The following is a 23,042-nucleotide window of genomic DNA, read 5'->3' as shown; positions in this document are numbered from 1 at the left end:
AGGCTCCAGTCCAGAGTTGGGGGAGCCCCAGGGAAGGAGCGGTGGGCCCTGTTCCGGCCTGAGGCTCCCGTCCACCCTGAGGCTCCTGTCCACCCTGCAGGCCCCGCTGCGTACATGCTGCCCATGGTGATGGGGCCCAACACCGTTGGCAAGGTCTCCCAGCCCTCCTTTTCCATCAAGGGCCGCAGCAAGCTGGGCAGCTTCAGCGATGACCTACACAAGGCAAGGGTCACCCCAGCTGAGAACGGAGAATCACCCCCAGCCATCTGAACCCTCCCCCAGAACCCAGGACCCCCCAGCTCAGCCCTGCCTTGCCAATGCCCCTCAGCCCTCTCAGCCCTTCATCCTCTGGGTGCCTGCCACATGCTGGGGTCACACTGCAGTGCTGAGGAGGGGCAGGCAATAGGACAGAAGGGAGAGGCCCAGGCCCCAGCATGGACAGTGCTGAGGACAAAAGATGGGGTTTATGAAGCACTGCCTGGAGAGAGACAGGCAATCTTAGGACGGCACGGGGAGGAGGAAAAAATAAACCAGGAGCTGTTTGGGGGAGGAGGGTCCTGGTTTCAGAAACAGCCAGTGCGAAGGCCCTGGGTGGCACATGCCTGAGAGCTTGAGGGGCCTGAGATGGGAAAGCAGCATCATGGCACCCAGCAGCCCTTGTCCATGTCGGTTTTGCCAGCCCCAGGCCCTCAGGTCCAGCGGGGCAGCGACAGCCTCTCTCACACATGCTCAGGGATGTTCCCAGGACTGGCACATGGGGGAGGTCATTGCCAGCGTGAGGCTGAAATGGAGGAAGAGACCCCCACATGAGAAGGTGCTCCACAAGCAGGGGGGTGTGGTCTCCACAGTGTGACAGAAGACAGAAGGAGACCCTGATGCACGGGCACCAACTTGTAGCTGACCCTGTTGACTCGGCCTGAGACCCTCCGTCTAAGTTTGCTCCCTGTCCTCTAGGGCCACGCGCCCTGGGTAGGCTGAGTTTTTCTGAGCCTCCTTTACCTCTCAGACCCCAGGTCCCGCAGCCTACCACCAGACTGACGTGCAGGTGACCAAGTTCAAGGCTCCACAGTACACCATGGCTGCTCGTGTAGAGCCCCCAGGGGACAAGACCCTCAAGCCAGGACCAGGCGCCCACAGCCCTGAGAAGGTCCAGGAAGAGCACAGCTCAGAGGGGTCAGGGTGGGGTCGGGGGCCTGACCCAGAGGAATGTGTAGGAAAGAGCAGGGGAGGGGGGTTGGGACACAGACAAGGGGAAACAGCGTCAGGCTATGGAAGGGCACAGCCAAGAGTGGGTGGAGGGGTGGGTTGGGAGGGGAGGCACCTGCACCCTGAGGACCCTGTACACATCCAGCACTAGCCCCACAGGTAACCCTTCAGGGACATGGAAGCAGCGGCCTTGCCCTTTTCCCTAGACACTATGACAGCTACTACTGCTGAGTGCTCTGTGTTCAAACTGGGAGCACAGCTGCTGGCCACCTTGGCCCCAGGTTCCGGAAGGACAGCAGCCCAGCCCCAGCCAGGGCAGAGACCTGCAGGTGGGGGCAGGGGTGCTGGCTCTTATCATAGCCCCTCCTCTCCCAGGTGACCCTGACCAAGCCCTGCGCCCCAGTTGTCACCTTTGGCATCAAACACTCTGATTACATGATTCCCCTGGTGGTTGATGTGGAATAGGCTTAACACGCCCAGCATCTGCACAAGAGATCCACTGGGCCACAGAGCTCAAGGCTGTCTTCACCAGCTGGGCTGGGCCAGCCTGGCCCTGCAGGGCAGAGCACGCTTGTTTGGGCAATTGCAACCAGTTACTTTTTTTCTATGCTATTTTACCATATGTTACTCTTGTTTTCTGCTGTGCCCAAATTATTTAATAAATCACATTGCATTAATAAGGGTTTGTCTTGGTGAAAAGATCAGGCTTTTCCAGAAAGGAGTCCCCGTGTGCTGTCAGCTCACATGGGTCCCATCCTGGCTTCTAGGGCCCAGGGTCCGCTTGGAGACAGGGGAGGGCCCAGGGTCTGTGTGGGGAGAGATGGGAGGGCCTGAGTGCCTCGGACACCCTGCTCCACACTGTCCCTCCCGATGCTTTCTGCCTTGAACCCAAAGACGGCCACACCTGTGCTCCTCATCTGAGCAATGCTGTGTCCCTTCCCTTGAATTTGGACTGCAGCCTGTGGGGCTCCTGAATCATGAGGCAGAAGTGATGCCACCAGGCTTCTGAGGCCAGGTATACAACATGCCAAGGAAACGGCTTCTGCCTGGACACCATGGCCCACCCTACCCCCACCCTTCCACCACGTGTCCATGTGTGCTCCAGCACCAGCCATCATGTTGTGAGGAAGCCCAACCATGGCGAGACTGAATGCTTCATCTCAGGCAGTCAGCCTGGCCACAGGCACTCAGCCTGGCCAGGCCCTCCACGCACCAGCACTGACCTCTGGACCTGTGAGTGAGCCTTCAAGTGAAGGCAGCCCCAGGACCACATCTCCCAGTGAGGCCTCGACATGATAGAGCAAAGACGGCCAACCCTGAGGCAGTGCCCCGTCTCCAATTCAGTGAGACATGATAAATCATTGCTATTTTAAGTGAAGCTTTAGGGTGACCTGTTACACATCAATGGGTAATACAGGGAGTACAAGGAGGACAGGGACAGGGAAGGTGGGGTGTCCGCTGGGCCTGAAGAGGGGGATCTCCAGAAGGCTGTCCAGGAGTCCAAGGCCAGGCCTCAAGAAGTAGAGGCTGGATTTCAACTCAGCCTTTCAGGGAGGTCACTTTAGGACGGGTGACCTTAACAGACACACTGGTAGGACCATCACCTGCACCTGTATAAAGCACAATACAGCTGCTGACCCTCACTTAGCTGTGATCAAGCCAGGCTGTGGATTCGAAGCACTTTATGGTTACTTTTTTTTTTTTTTGAGATGGAGTCTCGCTCTGTCACCCAGGCTGGAGTGCAATGGCGCAATCTCAGCTCACTGCAAGCTCCGTCTCCCAGGTCAAGCGATTCTCCTGCCTCAGCCTCCTGAGTAGTTGGGACTACAGGCATGTGCCACCACACCCGGCTAATATTCCTATTTTTAGTAGAGACGCGGTTTCACCATGTTGGTCAGGCTGGTCTCGAACTCCTGACCTCATGATTCACCCACCTTGACCTCCCAAAGTGTTGAGCTCACAGGCATGAGCCATTGTGCCCGGCCTCCTCCTTTATTCCCTAAGTGATGATGCTATCAGGAACCCCGTGTGCATTTCAGGAACTTGGGCAGGGAAGAGTAACACAGCAGGAAGTGGGTGAGTGTGGGGCAAAGGAAGAGAGATCAGATTGCTACTGTGTCTATGTAGAAAAGGAAGACAAAAGAAACTTCATTTTGATAGGTACAAAGAAAAATTGTTCGGCTTTGAGATGCTGTTAACCTGTAACGTTAGCCCCAACCCTGCGCTCACAGAAACATGTGCTATATGGAATCAAGGTTTAAGGGATTTAGGGCTGTGCAGGATGTGCCTTGTTAACCATACGTTTGCAGACAGTACGCGTGGTAAAAGTCATCACCATTCTCCATTCTCTATTAACCAGGGACACAATGCACTGCGGAAAGCCGCACGCACCTCTGCCCGAGAGAACCTGGGTATTGTCCAAGGATTCCCCCAACTGAGACAGCCTGAGATATGGCCTCCTGGGAAGGGAAGGCCTTACTGTCCCCCAGCCCAACACCCGTAAAGGGTCTGTGCTGAGGATTCGTAAAACAGGAAGGCCTGTTTCCCACATGTCCCTGGGAACGGAATGTCTCGGTGTAAAGCCAACTATTCGTTTATTCTAAGATAGGAGAAAACTGCCCTGTGGCTAGAGGCGAAATATGCTAGTGGTGATACTGCCCTGTTACTCTTTGCTACACTAAGATGCTTGGGTAAAGAGAAACCTAAATCTAGCCTACATGCACATCCAGGCACAGTACCTAAACTTATTTATGATGCAGATTCCTTTACTCACATTTTCCTGCTGACCTTCTCCCCAACCATCACTCTGTTCACCCTGTTCTCCTGCCTCACTCCCCTTGCCGAGATAGTGAAAATAGTAACCAATAAACACTGAAGGAACTCGGAGACTGGCGCCGGTGCCGGTCCCCTGGTCCCACTGTTCTTTCTCTATACTTTGTCTCTGTGTCTTCTTTCTTTCCTCAGTCTCTCGTCCCACGTGACGAGAAATACCCACAGGTGTGGAGGGCAGGCCCCTTTCAGGTGAGTCTGTGGCTGCTCTGCCCAAAGTCAATCCTGATGGAGTGAATAAGGGAAGGGCCAGGGTTTACAGCACCAGTGCCCATGGCCAGCCTGTGAACCAGGGTGAGCTGCACACAAAATTCCCTCAAATCCCAAGGAAATCAGGACAACAGAGACCATGTGATTAGTTCTTCATGAGGTTATGTGTACTACAAATTTTTATTGTTAATGTTTCTCATCCTGAAATTATGGGATACAGCCTAGCAGTTTGTCCTTACTTGGCAGAGTGGGTAACCCTGGCTCTCATACTGAGCCCCCAAGATTCCTTTTGGTTTTACTGGTGTCAGGGAGTGTAGTCACAAACCCTGCTCATTTACAGGGTCAGGTGCACAGGGCTGAGCTGGAGGGTTAGGGTCGGGCACAGCAGCAGCAGGGTTGCCACTCTCCCTTTGTGGAATCCTTCTTAATACAACAAGAGTGAGAAGCAGAAAAGCAAACCACAAAGGAAGTCCAGCCCAGACCCCAAACAACCTGGGAGGGTTGCAAACAGCTGTGGAGACAGGTGGGGAGGGAACACAGTGACTGAGTCTCAGAGACAGCAAAGCACCTCTCCAGCAAAGGCCAGTCTGAGATACAGCCTAATTTTCCAGCTCACATCAGCAAGGTGGGCGGGTACCACCAACCATGGGAAGCGCACCTGGGGTATAGCTGGTTACCACAGCTCAGCCACATTCACCAAAATGGAGGTCAGCCCTCCATGGCCCAAGAAAATATGGGAGATAAAGGGTTGGCACCTGCAGTGACCAGATGGAGACCCAACGCAGGCAGCTGCTACCATGCTTGGTGACCAGGGTACAAGCCCCTGATGAGCTCGCCGTGGCAGACAAGGACACTGGTGCCTGAGGAACGACGGGCCTGCAAAGGGACATCCGAGAAGGGGGAAGCAAGCTGGGAGCAAGACCAGCCCAGCTAGGTTTCAGGGCAACAGCAAAGCCCCAGAGACATGGGGGCAGGTGAGTCCACCTTGCTGGGTGAGAAGTGAGCTTGCACTGCATAGGGGAAGAAGCTGGACTCCTCCAGGAGGCTGACAGTCTCAGCTAGGTACAACGGAGGGCTCAGGTCACAAGGAAGGGGGCTATGGTGAGCGTGCATGGAGAAAGGTGGGCTTGCTGTGTGGAAGGAAGGAGGGGAGGGGAAGGGTGAGCAAAGTGGGGCTGCAGGTACCAGGCTGTGGCTGATCTGTGGTCAGCCTGGAGCTCAGAGGCAGTTCCGGATTGACAGGACACACGGTGTGACCACACAGGTTGGGGGACAGTGATCCCAGAGTCCCCAGGGAATGACTGGGAGGCAGAAGATTGGAACACGACAGAGAAGGGCACAGAAGCACACGGCTCATGCTTTAAAGGTGTTTTTATGCCAAGGGGGCAAGGACCTCACCTTGAGGTGGGGAGAAGCCGTTGCCCTGCCAGTCCAGTGGTTTGAACATGAGCCCAGACCAGTGGACAGGGAAGGCCCAGGGAGAGGTGGGTAGGGAGGGCATCCTGCAGAGGCTGGGGACAACGAGGATGGCACAGAACGCCATCACAGCCAGAGGAGTCTGGCAGGGCTTGGCGGAGGCGCCAGAGTTACCAGCAAGCTATATGGCAACAACTGATAGCCTCACAGGAACCTTCTTGTGTAGACCCACAGTAGCTCCCCGGCCCTGCCTGCTTTGCCTGACTCTGAAATGCCAGACAGGCCCATTTCTAGGTCTGTTCTTCTGAAAATACATCTTTGGTGCTGGGTAGATCCTGAATCCTGAGAATACAAGTTTCTGCTCCTGGATACAAAGTAACATGACCCAAAAGGATCCCGCCCAGTGGCTAGGCCAAGGCTGCGGTCCACTCCTTCATCCACAGCTCGTTCTCCCCAGGGGTCTCACTTCATCTGCAGGACTGGAGAGTAGACACAGAGAACTCACAGCAGGGTGGCCGCACTGGTCTCCCGTACTCAGCAACCATGGCCAGGAGTAACTGCCATCTCCAGGCTGAGAAGCCTCAGTCGGAGGAGATAGCACCCACTTAGGGTTCACAGTCCCTTCCTGTGTCAGTTCCAGGAACCTTGGATCACAGACATGGCCTCATCCAGACAAGGACACGACCGTGGAGCCTTCAGATGTCAGCCTACCATGCCATCCAGGTACCGGTTCTGATTCTCTGCATCCCTATCGATGTCCAGGGCAAGCCGTTCAAGAGCTGGGAGAAAAGCTGCAGGCCACAGGTGGCCACGTCTGGGATTCAATAGTTGCTCTGCTCAGACCTGGCTCCTCCAGACACACTGTGGCCCCAGCTCTGCTTGTGTCTCTAGCACCTGGGGGAGGGGGGAGGGGCTGGGCCTTGGTTTCCCCGAGACAGTCCCTTCCACACATGGGACCAGCCAACATGAGCTCATCAGGTCACAGGCAGCCACAGCCTCCTGCCACACAGAAGGAAGATTCCTGGCCCATGATTATAATTTCAAAGGAGTACTTTGTAGGTAAGTCCTCCGGAGCCCAAGACGCCAGGCAGGGAAGACCCTGGCTGCCCTTGGCACCCACAGACACCAGCTCCCACTGGCTCACGTCCTTGCCCTCGACAAGAAGTAGGAGAGGATGAAGAAGGCCACAATTAGACCCACGGCCATGCCACACAGAAGCTTCCGGTTGTCTCGTCCGGACCTTGCCATTGTGGAAAAGCGCTTCACACTCCCTGTAAGCAGGCCAGTCACGCTTGTGAAATCCGAGTCCTAAGGGAGGAATCCCAGCAAGATCACACAGAAGTGGTGATTTGACCGCCCACCCGCACCAGTGCTGAGGGAGACACTGCAAGCTCTGTAGCAGGTAGTGCTGGGGGCAGGGCACTGATTCGCGCACACTGTGGGCCCTTACCATGCCATCCAGGTACCGGTTCTGATCCTCTGCATCCCTATCGATGTCCAGGGCAAGCTGTTCAGCACACAGAGAGGGCAGGGTTGGGCCACAGCAGACACATAATACAGCACTCACCCTTCCCAGACCAGACAAACCCTGCCAACAACTCTGCCAGACACAGTGGGGCAGCAGCAGGAAGGTCCAGGTGTCAGCTGGGGCCTCATGCAGGTGAGCACAGCCACGAATCGAACAAGGAGGATGGAAAACTGCCTGAAACTCCTCTGGGCCCTCTACCTTCCCTCTGATCCCCATTCCCCAAGGGCACCAGGTGGAGGTAAGAGGACAGACCACCACTGACCGATTTGAGCCTGGTGACTTTGGAGGCCAGGCTGTCGGCCATTCGCTTGTTCTCCCGGTCTAGAATCTCTTCCACAGCACCCGGGCTCTGAGCTGAGAAAAGAGAGGGGCTGAGGGATGGCATCCATCCGTGAGCGAGGCACCTGACCCCTCTCACTCCAACCACAACTGGGTGAGTTGGAAATCTAGGGGCCCTAACCTAGGTTCCAGCAGGTGAATCTTGCACATGTGAGACAGGCTGCATAAAGGACGACGTGTGCAAGGGCCTGTCATGTGAACACGTGTCCTGTGTACATATCCAGGTGGGGATGGGCCAGCACCCACAATGGGTTCGGTCCACCAGCACCTTCTGCGACTGTGTAGCAAAAACTGGACCCAGCCCTGGGATGCTAGTAAGATGTGACACTTGCATCCAGGGAGGTCGCCATCTGTGTATGTGGAGCCCATTCTTATAGAAAAAGAGTAAACTCTGCTAAAAGCATAGGAAAGACTTGAGAAAAGTACCCAGCAGGGCAGCAGAAAGGCTCCTGCAGGGACGACCTTTAAGCTGGGTCCTGAAGAGGTGGCAAGGAACCAGGACAGAACATTGGGAAGGCCCTTTACCGCACAGAAAAGGGCTGAGCAAAGTTCCCAATTTCCCGAGATGGGAGCTGAGGTCGACCAGGAGCGGGATCCCTGGTCTGCATCCCACACAGGACTTCCTGCAACACCCAGGGCACAGCGCTTGCAGAGGCCTGGCCTGTGACAGGCTGGGCCAGGTGATAAGGAATTTCTGTCACCTCAGGTGGGTGAGAACCACCTCCTCCCTAGCTTCAACGTAAGGAAGGGATGCCAGCGCCCTTCCAATCACTTCATGTTCATTAATTCCTTTCATCATCATAACAACTCAGAAAGACAAGTATCAATATCCCACTTTGCAGAGAAGAACACGGGCTCCAGGAGGGGAAATGGGGCCACTGAGGCCCAAGTTAGTTAGCAGAGGCCTGCTTGGACACCAGCGGAGCACAGCCTCTACTCCGAGGGCCTGGCCTCGGGACCTGTCGAATGCCGAGACTCCCGCTCACCCCGCACCCATGCAAAACGATCTCACAGGGAGCGGCGGGGAGTGGGGGGACCCCGCAGCTGCGCGACCCCTCGCTGGAGCTGCTGGGCCGCCCCGCCCGCCGTCCTTCCTAGCGGCAGTGCCGGCCGAAACCCGGCCCTGCTGGGACCCTGAAGGATCCGAATCCGCCCCCCTCACAGGGTCCTCCCCGCCGAGGTCACCCCAGCGGGGCCAGAGGCAGGCGCACGCGGCTCTACAGGCAGCGGCGTTGGTTCCGGCCCGGCCCTGCCCCCAACAGCTTCGCTCTCCCGCGCTCACCCCGAGCCCAGTCCGCCATCGTGCCCTGCCCCGGCTCCTGGACGCCGACACCGACGCTGCCACAGCCGCCTCAGACGTGGCGCAGTCACGGGGAAGGGGTTTCCGGCCCCGCCCCCCGCCAGCGATGGCCCCGCCTCCGCGCCAACCACGCCCCTAGATGGCCCAGCCGCTTCCGCGTCGGGCTCGCGGATTTCCGGCTTAGGGCAGAGGGTGGGGAACCGCGGAGCGCGGAAGCGATGGGCGTCGCTGTGACTTATTTTCAGCACTGTCGCCCAGGCAGTGGCGCGATCGCAGCTCACTGCAGCCCCCGCCTGCCGGGCTCCCAAGGTGCTGGGATTACAGCAGCACCGCGGATGTGACGTTTGTTTGTTGTTCCTGTGAACGTGGGGCGGGGCGGGGCCGTTTGCCTGCTCAGTGCCAAGACGATGGTGGTGGAAAGACGCTTCCGTGGGTTAGGTCCTAACGGTTAGGACGGATTCACGGGCGGTTTATGAGGGAGGAGCAGGCCCCTCGGGGAGAAGCCCGCAAGGAACCCGGGGTGTGGAGGGGCAAGGGTGCCTCCTCTGTCAAGTGGAGATCGGCGCCTCGCTAGTGCCTGCGAGTGCGCGCCGCGTCGAATACAGGTGTGCAGAAAGCACTACAGGAAAGTAAAGCGGGGAGAGAGACTGGGAGGCGGCACGAGGAGTGGGGGCCGTAGACGCCTTTGCTCCCGGGCACTGGTTAGAAGAGCGAGTGGACCGCGCTTCCTGTGCGTCACTGAACCCTCCTGATGGCCACTGAAACGGACACGCAGGATCTTTGCTTTTCAAGAGGGAACTGAGTGCAGGCCAGACTGGGTTGCTCCCCTTTCTTTCGGCCCCTCACGGCCCTTCCACCTTTGCAAGTGCTGCTCCTTCTGCCTGGAGCGGCTCCTCCAGTCTTTTCCCGGCTCCCTTCCCATCGTCCAGTGTTAGCAAAAACAGCACTTCCTCACAGCCCGTTGCAGCCCGGCAGTCACCTTTTGCTTCTTTTGAAGCACAGCCCTGTGACCGCCTCCTGTCCTTTTGTTTTTTCTTGTCTGCCTTCCCCTCTGGAACATAGCTCCACAAAGGCAGGGACCTGGGAATCCCGTTCGCCTGCACTCCCCAGCAAACGCCTAACGAACCCAATGGCCCAGGACTGAAAAGTCTTTTCCACTTCGGCTTTCCCCTCTCCCTCCCATCGGTTCTGTGGAGCTCGAGGGGCGTCACTGTGTGTGTGGCAGGACACGGTGGGGACTGAGATCCTTTCCTGTTGGAAATTCCGGCCCCTGAAGCCCCGGTCACAGGGAGGGGGGTCAGTTCGGTGCAGGGCGACTCGGCCCCGACTCGGGTCTTCAAACCTCCGAGCCGCCAGTGCCGCCTCAGGCCGCGCCCCCTTAAAGCGCCACCAGACGCCGCGTCCCGTCCCGGCCTCCCCCGCGCGCTGGCGCGGGGCTTTCTGGGCCAGGGCGGGGCCGGCGAACTGCAGCCGGGAACGGTTGAGGAAGGGCCCGTCCCGCCTTCCCCGCGCCGGGTTCCGGGGGCGCCATGGAGCCCCGGGCGGTTGCAGAAGCCGTGGAGACGGGGAAGGAGGATGTGATTATGGAAGCTCTGCGGTCGTACAACCAGGAGGTGAGCGGCCGCCTGAGGCCGGGGCGGGGCGGGCACGGAGGGGTGGGGCAGGGTCGTGCGCGGGTGGTCGGGAGGGTGTGGGTGAGGCAGGGCTTGTGTCAGCAAGCTTAGGGGACGCGGCGGGGTCAGGGTGGCAGGTCAGGGATGCAGTGTTGGGGGGAGAGTGTCTGGGGTGCACCCGTTGGGTGGCAGGTGTCTAGGGATGGGGGCGAGTGTAGACCCTGCCACCCCTTCTGAGCAGTGGCTGCTGCCTGAGTTAGAGGCCAATAGGCCGCCCCCCATCAGCAGGCGCGGATACTGCCCCTCTGTGGACTTGAATTCACTCGTTCTCTCTGCAGCACTCCCAGAGCTTCACGTTTGATGATGCTCAACAGGAGGACCGGAAGGTGGGTGCTGGCCCGAGGGGTAAAGGGACAGGGACGGGTGGCCCCAGGAAGAGGGGCCTGGTGGAGCCGCTCTTCTCCCTGCCCACAGAGACTGGCGGAGCTGCTGGTCTCGGTCCTGGAACAGGGCTTGCCACCCTCCCACCGTGTCACCTGGCTGCAGAGTGTCCGAATCCTGTCCCGGGACCGCAACTGCTTGGACCCGTTCACCAGCCGCCAGAGCCTGCAGGCACTGGCCTGCCATGCTGACATCTGTGGCTCTGAGGGGTCCGTCCCAGACTCCCCCGACATGGATGTTGTACTGGAGTCCCTCAAGTGCCTGTGCAACCTCGTACTCAGCAGCCCTGTGGCACAGATGCTGGCAGCAGAGGCCCGCCTAGTGGTGAAGCTCACAGAGCGTGTGGGGCTGTACCGTGAGAGGAGCTTCCCCCACGATGTCCAGTTCTTTGACCTGAGGCTCCTCTTCCTGCTAACGGCACTCCGCACCGATGTGCGCCAGCAGCTGTTTCAGGAGCTGAAAGGAGTGCATCTGCTGACTGACACACTGGAGCTGACGCTGGGGGTGACTCCTGAAGGGAACCCACCCAAGCTCCTTCCTTCCCAAGAGACTGAGCGGGCCATGGAGATCCTCAAAGTGCTCTTCAACATCACCCTCGACTCCATCAAGGGGGAGGTGGACGAGGTGAGCGCTGACCTCAACCCATGGATGGGTCTCAACTCAGCTCCAACATTTCCTGGACCTGCTTCCCACTGGGTACCTTCAGGTTTCTGGGTGTCAGACATGGAGAGGACAGGACCTCCCAGCCTGTTGGGACAAGGCCAAGGAGATGCCAGTTCTGGGCTGGGACCTTAGGGAAGGATTCTGAGGGAAGTAGAGGCCACTTCTGGCTCTTGCTGCCTGGCAGGGGGCTGTGGGCTCTCCGGGGAGACTGTAAGAGATCCTCCACCATGAGGCTGTGAGTGGGGCTGAGACAGAGTGTGACTTCATCCCAAGGGTATGTGTTAACATTCCTAATCAGGGAAGTGCTCTTAGAAGAATACTTACGGAGTTTTTAGGAAGACAGCAGTGGTCATCTTTTGCCCCCAGCACTAGCCAGAGTCACCTAGGAGACCCCAGGGGACCAAGTGTGCAGTACAGGAGGTGCACAGTCATTGCCACACAGTCCTGGAGTGCAACAGACAGTAGAGCCTCAGCAGACAGCAGTGGGATGAGTGGCGCTCCTCAAAGGAACCCTTCTTTCTTTGGTCAGGAAGACGCTGCTCTTTACCGACACCTGGGGACCCTTCTCCGGCACAGTGTGATGATTGCTACTGCTGGAGACCGCACAGAAGAGTTCCATGGGTGAGGATGGGGCTTTTTCTGGGAGGGAAGTGTGTCCACATTTGTAGATGGTCATCCTCAACCCTGGCCATGAACCAGAACCACCTGAGAGCCCAGGCCCCACCCTAGAGGGTCTGACTTTGTCTGGGTGAGTGAGACTGGACATCCGTGTGTTTCCAGAGACTAATGGGTGCTTCTAATATGTGGCCAGGACAACAGCCATGAATTTGGGGGCAGGAATGTGCCACCTGGGCCTTGGGTAGTGGCAACAGACAGTGTGGTATTTACTAGGGCACATTGGCTCCGTGTCCCTGTTCTTGGTCCACCCGGTGTGGTTTCCAGAGATGGTCTGGTGCTTTGGCCCAGACAGGGTAGGGGAGGCAGGGTGTCTCAGTGCCCCCACTTCCCCAGGGGACCCCACTGTACAGCTGAGTGGCAGTGCCTCTCAGATCAGTCTCTGCCCTTGGCTTTAGTCCCCAGTGCTGCCCCTTTGGGACCTCAGACGCCAGCTCATGTAATGTGTGGTTCAGTGGGGGCACAAAGATTGCACCTGTGCTGAGGGATTAGCCCTATTGAGACCCCCACCTACATCTGTCCCCAGCCACGCAGTGAACCTCCTGGGGAACTTGCCTCTCAAATGTCTGGATGTTCTCCTCACCCTGGAGCCACACGGAGACTCCGTGGAGTTCATGGGAGTGAATATGGATGTGATTCGTGCTCTCCTCATCTTCCTAGAGAAGCGTTTGCACCAGGTAGGCTGGGGATGGCTGTACAGGCTCCCCCAGTGGCTCTGGCACTAGTTCTCCTGCACAGCTGTGGTCAGTGCTTCTACACTGTCCACACTGGTAAGTGGAAATCATCTTGGTGGTGTGATACGGGCTTTTCTTCCGGCTGTTCTGTGGTCCAGCCTGGCAACAAACTAGACCCTTCCTTCATGAGAAGCATGTGGACACCTTCCACACACTTGAAGGTTTTACTTCTTAAATCTTTGTGGATCTTTATTGAGTGGTCCTGAGAAGCCCCCGAGTCCCTGCTTTTAACTCCCAGACACAGGCAGCCCTTGATTACAAGCATAGCTGTCCCTCAACATCCTGAGGAGACCCGTAGGAACCTCAGATCAAAGCTTCCCTCTGGTTCCTGTGACTGCACTACAGGGCATCTGGACAGCTAGGGCTCTAACCATCCTCCAGGAGCTGGCAGAAAGCAGGCTGGAGCACAATAAACCGAGATTTAGGAGACCTCTTGGGAATCTACCTGCCTAAGCAGGGGACACACATGGTGCGTGCGAGCCAGTCAGGGTAGGGAGCTGGCATTGGATGTACAGCCGGGGGGTTGTCTGTGCCTGTCGCTGTCGCTGACACTGCTGGTGCTGGGGTCCAGGCACATTATGCTAGGAGGGTCAGGAACTCCCTGCTGTCTGTCCATGAAGTACCTAGAGCGGGGATTCGGTTCTCGTTTCTTTTTGCCACCAACATCTGAGGGCAATGTGTGTGCCAGTCTAAAGCTTTAATTAATTGCTTTGTGTTTTCTTCCCAGCCCTGGTTTATAGTTGAGGTAATTAGACTTAAAGCAGTTATTTCTCCCAAGTCAAAAAGCTTACCAGTACCTCTGTGTGCGGCTCTGTGCCTGTCCTTTTCAAAAGTGACACAGACACCCACCACCCACTCTTGGGCTTCCGCTGACTAACTGCAGAGGGGCCTCTTCCCAAACCTCTACCACCAGGACCAGCTGCCGTATACGTTGGTGGGAAGGGGCGGTGGGGGGTGTAACTCTGCGCCAGTCTCAGATTAGGCAGGAGCACAGCCACGATGACAGAGGCTCCTCTACAGACACACAGGCTGAAGGAGAGCGTAGCTCCCGTGCTGAGCGTGCTGACCGAATGTGCCCGGATGCACCGCCCAGCCAGGAAGTTCCTGAAGGCCCAGGTATGAGACTGAGGAGCTGGCACTCCCGGGGGATGTAGTTTCGGCCCTGATCACAGACCAAGCCCAAGCTTAGGGACGGCCACCTCCCCAGGTGCTGCCCCCTCTGCGGGATGTGAGGACACGACCTGAGGTTGGGGAGATGCTGCGAAACAAGCTTGTCCGCCTCATGACACACCTGGACACAGATGTGAAGAGAGTGGCCGCCGAGTTCTTGTTTGTCCTGTGCTCTGAGAGTGGTGAGTTATGGAGATCCGGGTCCCAGCCCCCCCACCTCAGCCAGGCTTGCACACTGACCTCTGCCTTGCCCCCAGTGCCCCGATTCATCAAGTACACGGGCTATGGGAATGCGGCTGGCCTTCTGGCTGCCAGGGGCCTCATGGCGGGAGGCCGGCCTGAGGGCCAGTACTCGGAGGATGAGGACACAGACACAGACGAGTACAAGGAAGCCAAGGCCAGGTGTGTGCCCCCAACACCCCCTCAGGTCTCCACTCACAGCCCCCTAGTCCCTGCTTCCACACCCATGTGGACCCCTGTAGGGTGGGACAGGATGACCAGTGGGCAAGACCTTCCAGAATCAAGTACCTGTCCCTAAGTGCTATCTGGGATACCAGAAGGTGGCAGGTGGCAGTTGCTGGTTACCAGTGCCGCTTCTGGAGGGCGGCCTCTTCCCGCAGTTGCCTTGCCCACCTCACCCCAATGGGAAAATAGGTGGCTTGCCTCCTGTCCTGGAGTCACTAACGCGTTCCCCACATTCCACCTGCTGGGAAACAGCATAAACCCGGTGACCGGGAGGGTGGAGGAGAAGCCGCCTAACCCTATGGAGGGAATGACGGAGGAGCAGAAGGAGCACGAGGCCATGAAGCTAGTGACCATGTTTGACAAGCTCTCCAGGTGTGTGGCATGAGGAGGGGCCTGTAGCTGGGAGAAGGGAGAGCTGACCCACATCCTGTCTTGTGAGCCCCAGGAGGTAGGATCAGAGGAGAGCTTAGGATCCTGGTGTTAGGTTGCATTGCTGATGTTTGAAATCACTTGCCCTGGAGGAAATTCTCCCAGGGGATGGGTATATTGAGATCAGTATTGTGCCCATTTTACAGATGATAACTGAGGCCCAGAGAAATTAAGAGACTCTCTAAGGCCGAGCATGGCAGCTCACGCCTGTAATCCCAGCACTTTTGGAGGCTGAGGCAGGTGGATCACAAGGTCAGGAGATCGAGAGCATCCTGGCCAACATGGTGAAACCCCGTCTCTGCTAAAATACAAAAAAACGTTAGCTGGGCATGGTGGTGTGTGCCTGTAGTCCCAGCTACTTGGGAGGTCGAGGCAGGGGAATCACTTGAACCTGAGAGGCAGATATTGCAGTGAGCTGAGATTGCGCCACTACACTCCAGCCTGGCGACAGAGTGAGACTTCGTCTCCAAAAAAAAAAAAAAAAAAAAAAAAAGAGACTGTCTAACGTTGCTACACTTATTGGAGATGGCCCAGTGTCCAAATGAACAGACTGCTTAAGGCCAATTTAGATGTCTAAATTAAGAAACTGCTTAAAGCCATGAGATAGCAGTTAGGATTTGGGCCCAATTAACAGAAGGTCCAACCAGGCTTCCCCGGTAAATGAGAGCAGCCTACTGGGTGGACAAGAAGGTAGCAGCCAGGGGTGAGCAGGACCCCTGCATGGCCAACTGGGCCCCTTCCCCAGTCCCAATGCACCTTTCCCCCACAGGAACAGAGTCATCCAGCCAATGGGGATGAGTCCCCGGGGTCATCTTACGTCCCTACAGGATGCCATGTGCGAGACTATGGAGCAGCAGCTCTCCTCGGACCCTGACTCAGACCCTGACTGAGGATGGCAGCTCTTCTGCTCTCCCATCAGAACTGGTGCTGCTTCCAGAGACTTCCTTGGGGTTGCAACCTGGGGAAGCCACATCCCACTGGCTCCACACTCCTCTCTCCATCTTAGAAACCCCTTCTCTTTACTCCCAAGGTTCTGTTCATGATTTGCCTCTGGTCCAGTTTCTTATCTCTGGACTGCAATGGTCTTCTTGTGCTAGAACTCAGGGCTCAGCCTTGAATTCCGCAGACAAAGTACTTTCTTTTGTCTGTGCCAAGAGGAATGTGTTCAGAAGCTGCTGCCTGAGGGCAGGGCCTACCTGGACACACAGAAGAGCATATGGGAGGGCAGGGGTTGGGTGTGGGTGTGCACAAAGCAAGCACATCTGGGATGGGCACGCTGGCAGAGCCAGTGTGTTGGGGCATGTGCTGCACTTCCCAGGGAGAAAGAACCTGTCAGAACTTTCTATACGACTATGTCAGAACACACACTTCCAAGGTATGTATGCTCTGTTGTTTCTGTCCTGCCTTCACTGAGTGCAGGGCTGGAGGCCTCTTAGACATTCTCCTTGGTCCTCGTTCACCTGCCCACTGTAGTATCCACAGTGCCCAAGTTCTTACTGGTTTTGGCAATTAAACCTCCTTCTTACTGGTTTAGACTACACTTAGAAGAAGGAAAATGCCCCTGTGTGACCATAGATTGAGATTTATACCACATACCACACATAGCCACAGAAACGTCATCTTGAAATAAAGAGTTTTGGGCAAAAATATATGTGTGAATATATGTGTAAATTATCAAATAAAGGGGCCAGGCACAGTGGCTCATGCCTGGAATCCCAGCACTTTGGGAGGCCAAGGCAGGTGGATCACTTGAAGCCAGGAGTTCGAGACCAGCCTGGCCAGCATAGCGAAACCCGTCTCTACTACAAATATGCCCCTGTGCTAGGCGTGGTGGGACACGTCTGTAGTTCCCAGCTACCCAGGAGACTGAGGCAGGAGAATCGCTTAAACCCGGGAGGCGGAAGTTGCAGTGAGCTGAGATCGCAACACTGAACTCCATCCTGAGCGACAGAGCAAGACTCTCAAAAAAATAAAATAAAAAAGGAACATTAACTAGAGTTAGAAACTAATTTCATTCTTTTTAGAATTCAACACTTTTCCTAGGTCACCAGTTCCACCTTTTGTTCTTACCAGAGCAGTCACAGGACCCCCTTCCTGGAAGTCACTGTCATTAAATCTATTCCCATCAGCTCAGCCCAGGGTAGGCAAGGTTCAGGAATGGGAAGTGCTTTTGTCTGGGGAAACATGCAGGTAATCTGATGCCAGGAAGGAGGATGTGCATTTGGGTAAGAGCCCAGGAGGAAGCAGCTGGTGCCTGACAGGGCGAGCCATCAGAGCTAGGCTTGGTGCTGCCCCAGGAGAAGGAGCCTGTGCAGAAGTGGGAGCTCAGTGGATTCTACCTTGTATGTCACAATCCAGCAGGTGACCAGGACTCACCTTGGTTTGAAGTGAGTAATGCCTTCCCTGTCTCAGAGATTAGCTCTGTCACTGGAGGAAGCCCTGGGGGAGGGGGGCTAGTGTGGGGACAGGAGACCAGATAGAAAGTGCTGGGATGTTCTGGAACAGATCTGTTTCTGGAGGAGAGGCTGAGTATGGAGAATCAACAGAATGTGACCACCTTCAGAGGGAGGAGCTGGGCCATCTCCAATAAACCCAGGGACACATGCCTTCAGTCCTCAGACTTCCCACAGAGGGGATGCCATGTGCTCCAGGGTTCCCTTTTTCCAACTCATGTCAACCCTTGCAGTCCCTCTGAGGAGACTAAATATATTTCATGCTGGAAATAAAGAACAGATTTTCTCTCATTAAAAACAGCCCTACTAAAGGAGACCGACATGCTAGAAGTGCAGCACCAGGGCCTCAGGACTACACTTTGGGACATGAAGAGGGCTGGGGGCTGCTCGGCCCAAGTCTGGATCTTCTAACCAACAGATGCTGAGCTTGCCCTTCACCTGGGCACAGAAAGCAAACTCGGTCTGGGATTCCAGTCGGTCTGTTCAGTTCAAGAGGGTCACAGAAGAAAGCTTTTTCCACTAGGAGCTTCAGCAGAGTGAAGAGTTCAACACAGCAAACAGGCAGGCAGGCAGTTCCTTTGTATATGTGACAGGGCGGCCCTGAATGTAAACACAGCCCTACCAGTCAGCGCAGCTCACGGCCTGAGAAGGCATTCCAGGGGCAGCCTCCGGTGTCCACTCAGTTCACATATTCTGGTTTGACCAAAATTAGCCATGAGGTCTCGTCAGATTTGGGATGTGGATGTCTCCTATGTCACCATTTATTGTGTGGGGGCAGCCATCATCCTATTTGTCTGGTCCATTAAGCTGGAACACAGAAGACAGAGGGTATCAGCTATCTCTTAACACACCCAGGCAGGCCAGCAGATCTCTGGTCAAACAGATCTAGCTGCAAACATGCAAAATATCTCACAAAACAAGCTGCTTTCTGCAAATACTGCTGCTGTGCAGGCTAAGAGGATCCCAGCAGGCCTGGGCAGAGCAGGGTGGCTAAACGGAGAGCCTCATTCTAAGGGACCTGAAGTGCCCAAATCAAGATGTACTGATGCTCGTGTGCTTAAAACCATCCACTATTTGGAAAAGTAACCCCTTGGATAGTAATTCTTTTAAAAACAAAAAGTCATAACCCATTTTACATAAATTTGTGTGAAACTACATTATACAGTTCAAATCCTGTTGGGCCACTTCCAAAACCCCACAGGAGCTACCAGAATTACAATCTGCTTTTCTATGAAAACAGAAGTTGGGCCCGGGCATGCTGGCTCACACCTGTAATCCCAGCACTTTGGAGGCCAAGGCGTGTGGATCACCTGAGGTCAGGAGTTTGAGACCAGCCTGACTAACATGGTGAAACCCCGTCTCTACTAAAAGTACAAAAAGCCGGGCATGGTGGTGCGCGCCTGTAATCCCAGCTACTCAGGAGGCTGAGGCAGCAGAATCACTTGAACCCGGGAGGCAGGGATGCAGTGAGCCGAGATCACGCCACTGCACTCTAGCCTAGGCAATAAGAGTGAAACTCCGTTACAAAAAAAAGAAAATAGGAAGTCAGAGCAGGAAAAGGCTCCCTCAAAAAAGCCTGCTGGACTGATCTAAGACCTCTGCTGCCTTGTGAGCTGGCCAGGAGGCACTCGCCTCTCAGTGTTTAAGCCTCGTTGTTAGCTGGGTTCCCTGCTACCATAATGAAGTGACCATGATTGGTAAAAAATCAGCCTGCGACCAGAGGTTGGAGGTCTCGGACTGGTGGAGGTAAGGAGAGTACTGACCCCATGGCCCTGAGCCATGAGGCAGCCACAGCTGTGGACGAGGAAAAAGGATCAGGATTTCCTGAGACATCTGCCTTGGAAGACAAGAGGAGCATCAACTGTGATATATGCTGGTTGATACAGTTTGGCTGTGTCCCCACCCAAATCTCACCTTGAATTGTAATAATCCCCACGGGTCCAGGATGGGGCCAAGTGGAAGTAACTGAATCATGGGGGCGGGGCTTTTCCATGCTGTTCTTGTGGTAGTGAGTAAGTCTCACAAGATCTGACAGTTTTCGAAAGGGCAGTTCCCCTGCACACGTCCTCTTGCCCACCGCCGTGGAAGACGGGACTTTGCTCCTCCTCGTCTTCCACTGTGATTGTGAGGCCCCCACAGCCATATGGAACTGTGAGTCCATTAAACCTCTTTCCTTTATAAATGACCCAGTCTCAGGTATGCCTTTATTAGCAGCATGAGAACATACTAACACACTGGTGAAATCCCCTTTGGACAGTGTCACATCTACCTGTAATCATAACGCTGGACTTTAAATGCTTAATGCTACCTCCCACTGAAAACCCTTAATATCAAGGCTACACATGCTACATGATTCTCATGGGAAACTGCATTTTCTGTAACTTCACTGGTTTACAGGCGGTTTGGAATCTCTTAGAAAGAAAGCATCAAGCCTCTTTGGCTTTCCTCCGCGGATTATAATCGATCAATGGCTCTCATACCAATTACTTCCGAAAAGCATCACTAATGTAGCCTTCATCCCACACAGATGCAGAGAACTTTAGCTTCTCAAAGTTCTTTAACCCGTATCATCTCAGAATCACATACCAGGCCTTAGAGGAAAACTGTTGGCTGCTTTACTTTAGGGAGTGAAGGTAATGCTTATAGTCTGTTAATAGTGTAGACTCATCAGCCCTGAGTGTCTGGACCATGTCCCTGCTTGGCCTGTTAGCATCTGTTTCTTCATCTCTAAATGGAGGTATTGAAAGTAATACCCAATCAGGTCCAGGTAGCACCTGGTGCAGGATTCACAGCATCATCGGTTATGACTGTTACTGTGTTAGCCAGCGGGGTTCCATACGAGGGAGACCACACCCTAGAGCAGTGAGGAGGGCAGCCCCTTGGATGGTCCTCCTCAGCAGTCTGTACCTTCCCAGTTTCCCGCTGGACAAGGTCCCGCATCTCTTCTGTCCAGCCCAGAAGCTCCACTAGCCTTTCCACGCTGTGAACCACGTCCCCCAGCTGGGCCACGTCCCTGCCGCGAGGACGCCACGCCAAGGGTCCCACCAAGTCCCGGTTGATGAGCAGTCGGGGAACGGAGCTCCGCACGGCCTCGGTCAAGCTGGCAAAAGGCTCCACCTGAAAAATGGCCCAAATGTGAGGGTACAGTGTCCACCCTACAAGCCCCGCAGGATGTTTCGTGCCACAGCCACTGAGGCCTTGGAGGAGCAGCAGACTGGCAGTCAGACCCGGCGATATACGGAAAACCCACCACCAATCTCATTTCTTCAGTTGAGCTCCTGCTGCTTGGCCTCAGTGACTCGATGTTTCCTCCCCTCAGCCTCCCTCTCTTCCACTTCTTGCTGCTTCCACACGTCCTTGCTTCTCCCCACCTCCGTTCCAAGGCTCATCAGGGATCCAACCTTCCTACCTCCTCTTTGTGAGCACGTTCTGTTCTCCCTGTCCTCCCCAGCTCGCTGTCTCCCAGCATGCCGCAGAGGGACGACAGCACAGACTCGTCCAGCTCCTCTGGCTAGCCCTGCTCGCAGTGACAGCCACCACCAGCATCGGGCACCCAGAGAAGATGGTGCCGTGAGCAGGAGTTACGGTTACGTCTCTCCATGGTCTTTACCACCCAGCCTCTAGAGAGGCCTAGCTCGGTGCCATCAGGCTTCTTCATACAGCTCTCGAAGCGTCTTTTAAGAGGCACAAGGTAAAAAATGGACACATTAATAAATGGCATTAAAACTGGCTCATTATCTGGGAGGAAAATGCTCCATTCCTACCTCCCATTGAAAAAAAATTCAAATGGATTAAAGGTTTCAATGTAAACAAAACAGTTCTTGAAGAAAACTGAGGGTTTACAAGTAAGGATAGGGAAAAACATTTTAGGTGTGAAAACTGAAGTCAGATGAGGCAAAGGAAAGTGACAGATCTGACTATGTAAATACTATTACATCAGTATCTACATAAAACTACTATGTAGAAAATTAAAAAATTTTAAAAACCTCTCATCATAAACTGCAAAAATATTTATAACATATGATAATAGTTTATATTGCTAATTGATAAACTCATTTATAAACATATAATGTATGAACTAATTTATAATGTTAATTTATAATGAAATTTCTATTAGCCAGGCACGGTGGTTCATGCCTATAATCCCAGCACTTTGGGAGGCCAAGGCAGGTGGATCACCTGAGGTCAGGAGTTCAAGACCAGCCTGGCCAACATGGTGAAACCCCGTCTCTACTAAAAACACAAAAATTAGCTGGGCGTGGTGGCACGCACCTGTAGTCCCAGCTACTCAGGAGGCCGAGGCAGGAGAATGGCTTGAGCCTGCGAGGTGGAGGCTGCAGTGAGCCGAGATTGTGCCACTGCACTCCAGCCTGGAAGACAGAGCGAGACTCTGTCTCAAAACAAAAAAAAAAAAGAAATTTATATTACCCTTAAAATTGATTTATATTATATTATTTAATTTCTATTAAAATTAAAACTAATGTCTATTGCTAATTTACAATGACCCAATGAAAAATGAGCAAGAGATACAAATATACAATCCAAAGAGGGGAAACACAACTGGCCAATAAACATGAAAAGATGAGGCCGGGCGCGGTGGCTCAAGCCTGTAATCCTAGCACTTTGGGAGGCCGAAACAGGCGGATCGCGAGGTCAGGAGATCGAGACCATCCTGGCTAACACGGTGAAACCCCGTCTCTACTAAAACTACAAAAAACTAGCCGGGCGAGGTGGCAGCGCCTGTAGTCCCAGCTACCTGGGAGGCTGAGGCAGGAGAACGGCGTGAACCCGGGAGGCGGAGCTTGCAGTGAGCTGAGATCCGGCCACAGCACTCCAGCCTGGGTGAAAGAGCGAGACTCCGTCTCAAAAAAAAAAAAAAAAAAAGAAAAGATGAATTTCATTCTTTACTACAGAAATGCAAAATCCACACCCCCCTCCACACACACAACATGCATTTTTTTAACCAATTTGATTTGTGTGATTTTGGTTTTGGTGAGGATGTGATAAAATGGCTACACAAAAACACAGTTTGTGGCAATGTAATTGTTCCATCTTTCTGGAAGGCAAGTTCTCAATATTTATCAGCACTCACCCTTCAGGAGTACTTGCACCCTTCAGGAGTACTTGCATGGGTAGATCAGGACGACACACAGGGATATTCGCTACAGCATGGGATCTCAGTCTGTTGCCCAGGCTGGAATGCAGTGGCATGATCCTAGTTCACTATAACCTCAAACTCCTGGGCTCAAGCAATCCCCCTGCCTCAGCCTCTCAAATAGCTGCAACTACACAGACCGCACCTGGCTATCTTTTTATTTTTTGTAGAGACGAGGTCTGACTATACTGCCCAGGCTGGTCTCAAATGCCTAGCTTCAGGCAATCTTACTGCCTTAGCCTCCCAAAGTGCTGGGATAACAGGTGTGAGCCACAGTGCCTGGCCCGGCGTTACTTTTAATATAAAAATTATATACTATTTATTGTCATTGTCCATCAGTAAGAAATTGCTTACATAAACTGTATTAAATCCACAAAACCTATGTTACAGCTCTTGTGGCTGAATGTTTCAGAATT

The 23,042-nt window shown here is 54.5% G+C and overlaps 4 protein-coding genes and 1 pseudogene across 9 annotated transcripts in view; 2 read left to right on the top strand and 3 right to left on the bottom strand.

Annotated features, from left to right (window-relative positions):
* Positions 1–1,867, top strand: part of CIMAP1A (ciliary microtubule associated protein 1A) — a 4,835-nt gene extending 2,968 nt beyond the window's left edge. The window contains exons 4-6 of one of the 2 annotated variants that reach the window (XM_017885782.1): positions 101–222; positions 1,007–1,147; positions 1,582–1,867. In XM_017885782.1, coding sequence (XP_017741271.1) covers positions 101–222; positions 1,007–1,147; positions 1,582–1,671 — 353 coding nt within the window. In that variant the 3' untranslated portion in view covers positions 1,672–1,867. The remainder of the gene's footprint in view (positions 1–100; positions 223–1,006; positions 1,148–1,581) is intronic. The other variant, XM_017885781.1, reaches the window with a different exon arrangement.
* Positions 1,868–4,390: 2,523 nt separating this feature from the next.
* On the bottom strand, positions 4,391–5,788 carry LOC108537988 (uncharacterized; annotated as a pseudogene). Its single transcript, XR_001887973.1, has 2 exons — positions 5,639–5,788; positions 4,391–5,445 (listed from the first exon to the last, which is right to left on the bottom strand). The product of XR_001887973.1 is annotated as an uncharacterized LOC108537988 (transcript).
* BET1L (Bet1 golgi vesicular membrane trafficking protein like) lies at positions 4,391–8,942 on the bottom strand. The gene is made up of 4 exons (XM_017885802.1): positions 8,811–8,942; positions 7,452–7,543; positions 7,112–7,168; positions 4,391–6,969 (listed from the first exon to the last, which is right to left on the bottom strand). The coding sequence occupies exons 1-4, from the start codon at positions 8,827–8,829 to the stop codon at positions 6,802–6,804; spliced, it is 336 nt and encodes a 111-aa protein (XP_017741291.1). The 5' UTR covers positions 8,830–8,942; the 3' UTR covers positions 4,391–6,801.
* Positions 8,943–10,185: 1,243 nt separating this feature from the next.
* RIC8A (RIC8 guanine nucleotide exchange factor A) lies at positions 10,186–16,658 on the top strand. Of its 2 annotated transcripts, none has more exons than XM_017885798.1 (10): positions 10,186–10,441; positions 10,780–10,827; positions 10,916–11,506; positions 12,075–12,166; positions 12,747–12,897; positions 13,975–14,070; positions 14,162–14,306; positions 14,382–14,526; positions 14,842–14,961; positions 15,788–16,658. In XM_017885798.1, the coding sequence occupies exons 1-10, from the start codon at positions 10,358–10,360 to the stop codon at positions 15,906–15,908; spliced, it is 1,593 nt and encodes a 530-aa protein (XP_017741287.1). In that variant the 5' UTR covers positions 10,186–10,357; the 3' UTR covers positions 15,909–16,658. The 2 variants fall into 2 exon arrangements, with proteins under 2 accessions (XP_017741287.1, XP_017741286.1); XM_017885797.1 differs by having other exon boundaries at positions 10,226–10,441; positions 14,144–14,306.
* SIRT3 (sirtuin 3) overlaps positions 16,585–23,042 on the bottom strand; it is a 23,371-nt gene continuing 16,913 nt past the window's right edge. For 2 of the 3 annotated variants that reach the window (XM_017885801.1, XM_017885800.1), the window contains exons 6-7: positions 20,379–20,588; positions 16,586–18,278 (exon numbers count right to left, since the gene is read on the bottom strand). In XM_017885801.1, the coding sequence (XP_017741290.1) occupies positions 18,258–18,278; positions 20,379–20,588 (231 nt within the window). In that variant the 3' untranslated portion in view covers positions 16,586–18,257. Of the gene's footprint in view, positions 18,279–20,378; positions 20,589–23,042 lie in introns of all 3 variants that reach the window. The other variant, XM_017885799.1, reaches the window with a different exon arrangement.

This window comes from Rhinopithecus bieti, unplaced genomic scaffold (assembly GCF_001698545.2).
Source record: "Rhinopithecus bieti isolate Rb0 unplaced genomic scaffold, ASM169854v2 scaffold_15794, whole genome shotgun sequence".
Taxonomy (NCBI): Eukaryota; Metazoa; Chordata; class Mammalia; order Primates; family Cercopithecidae; genus Rhinopithecus; species Rhinopithecus bieti.
This window is presented reverse-complemented; position numbering and strand designations above follow the sequence as displayed.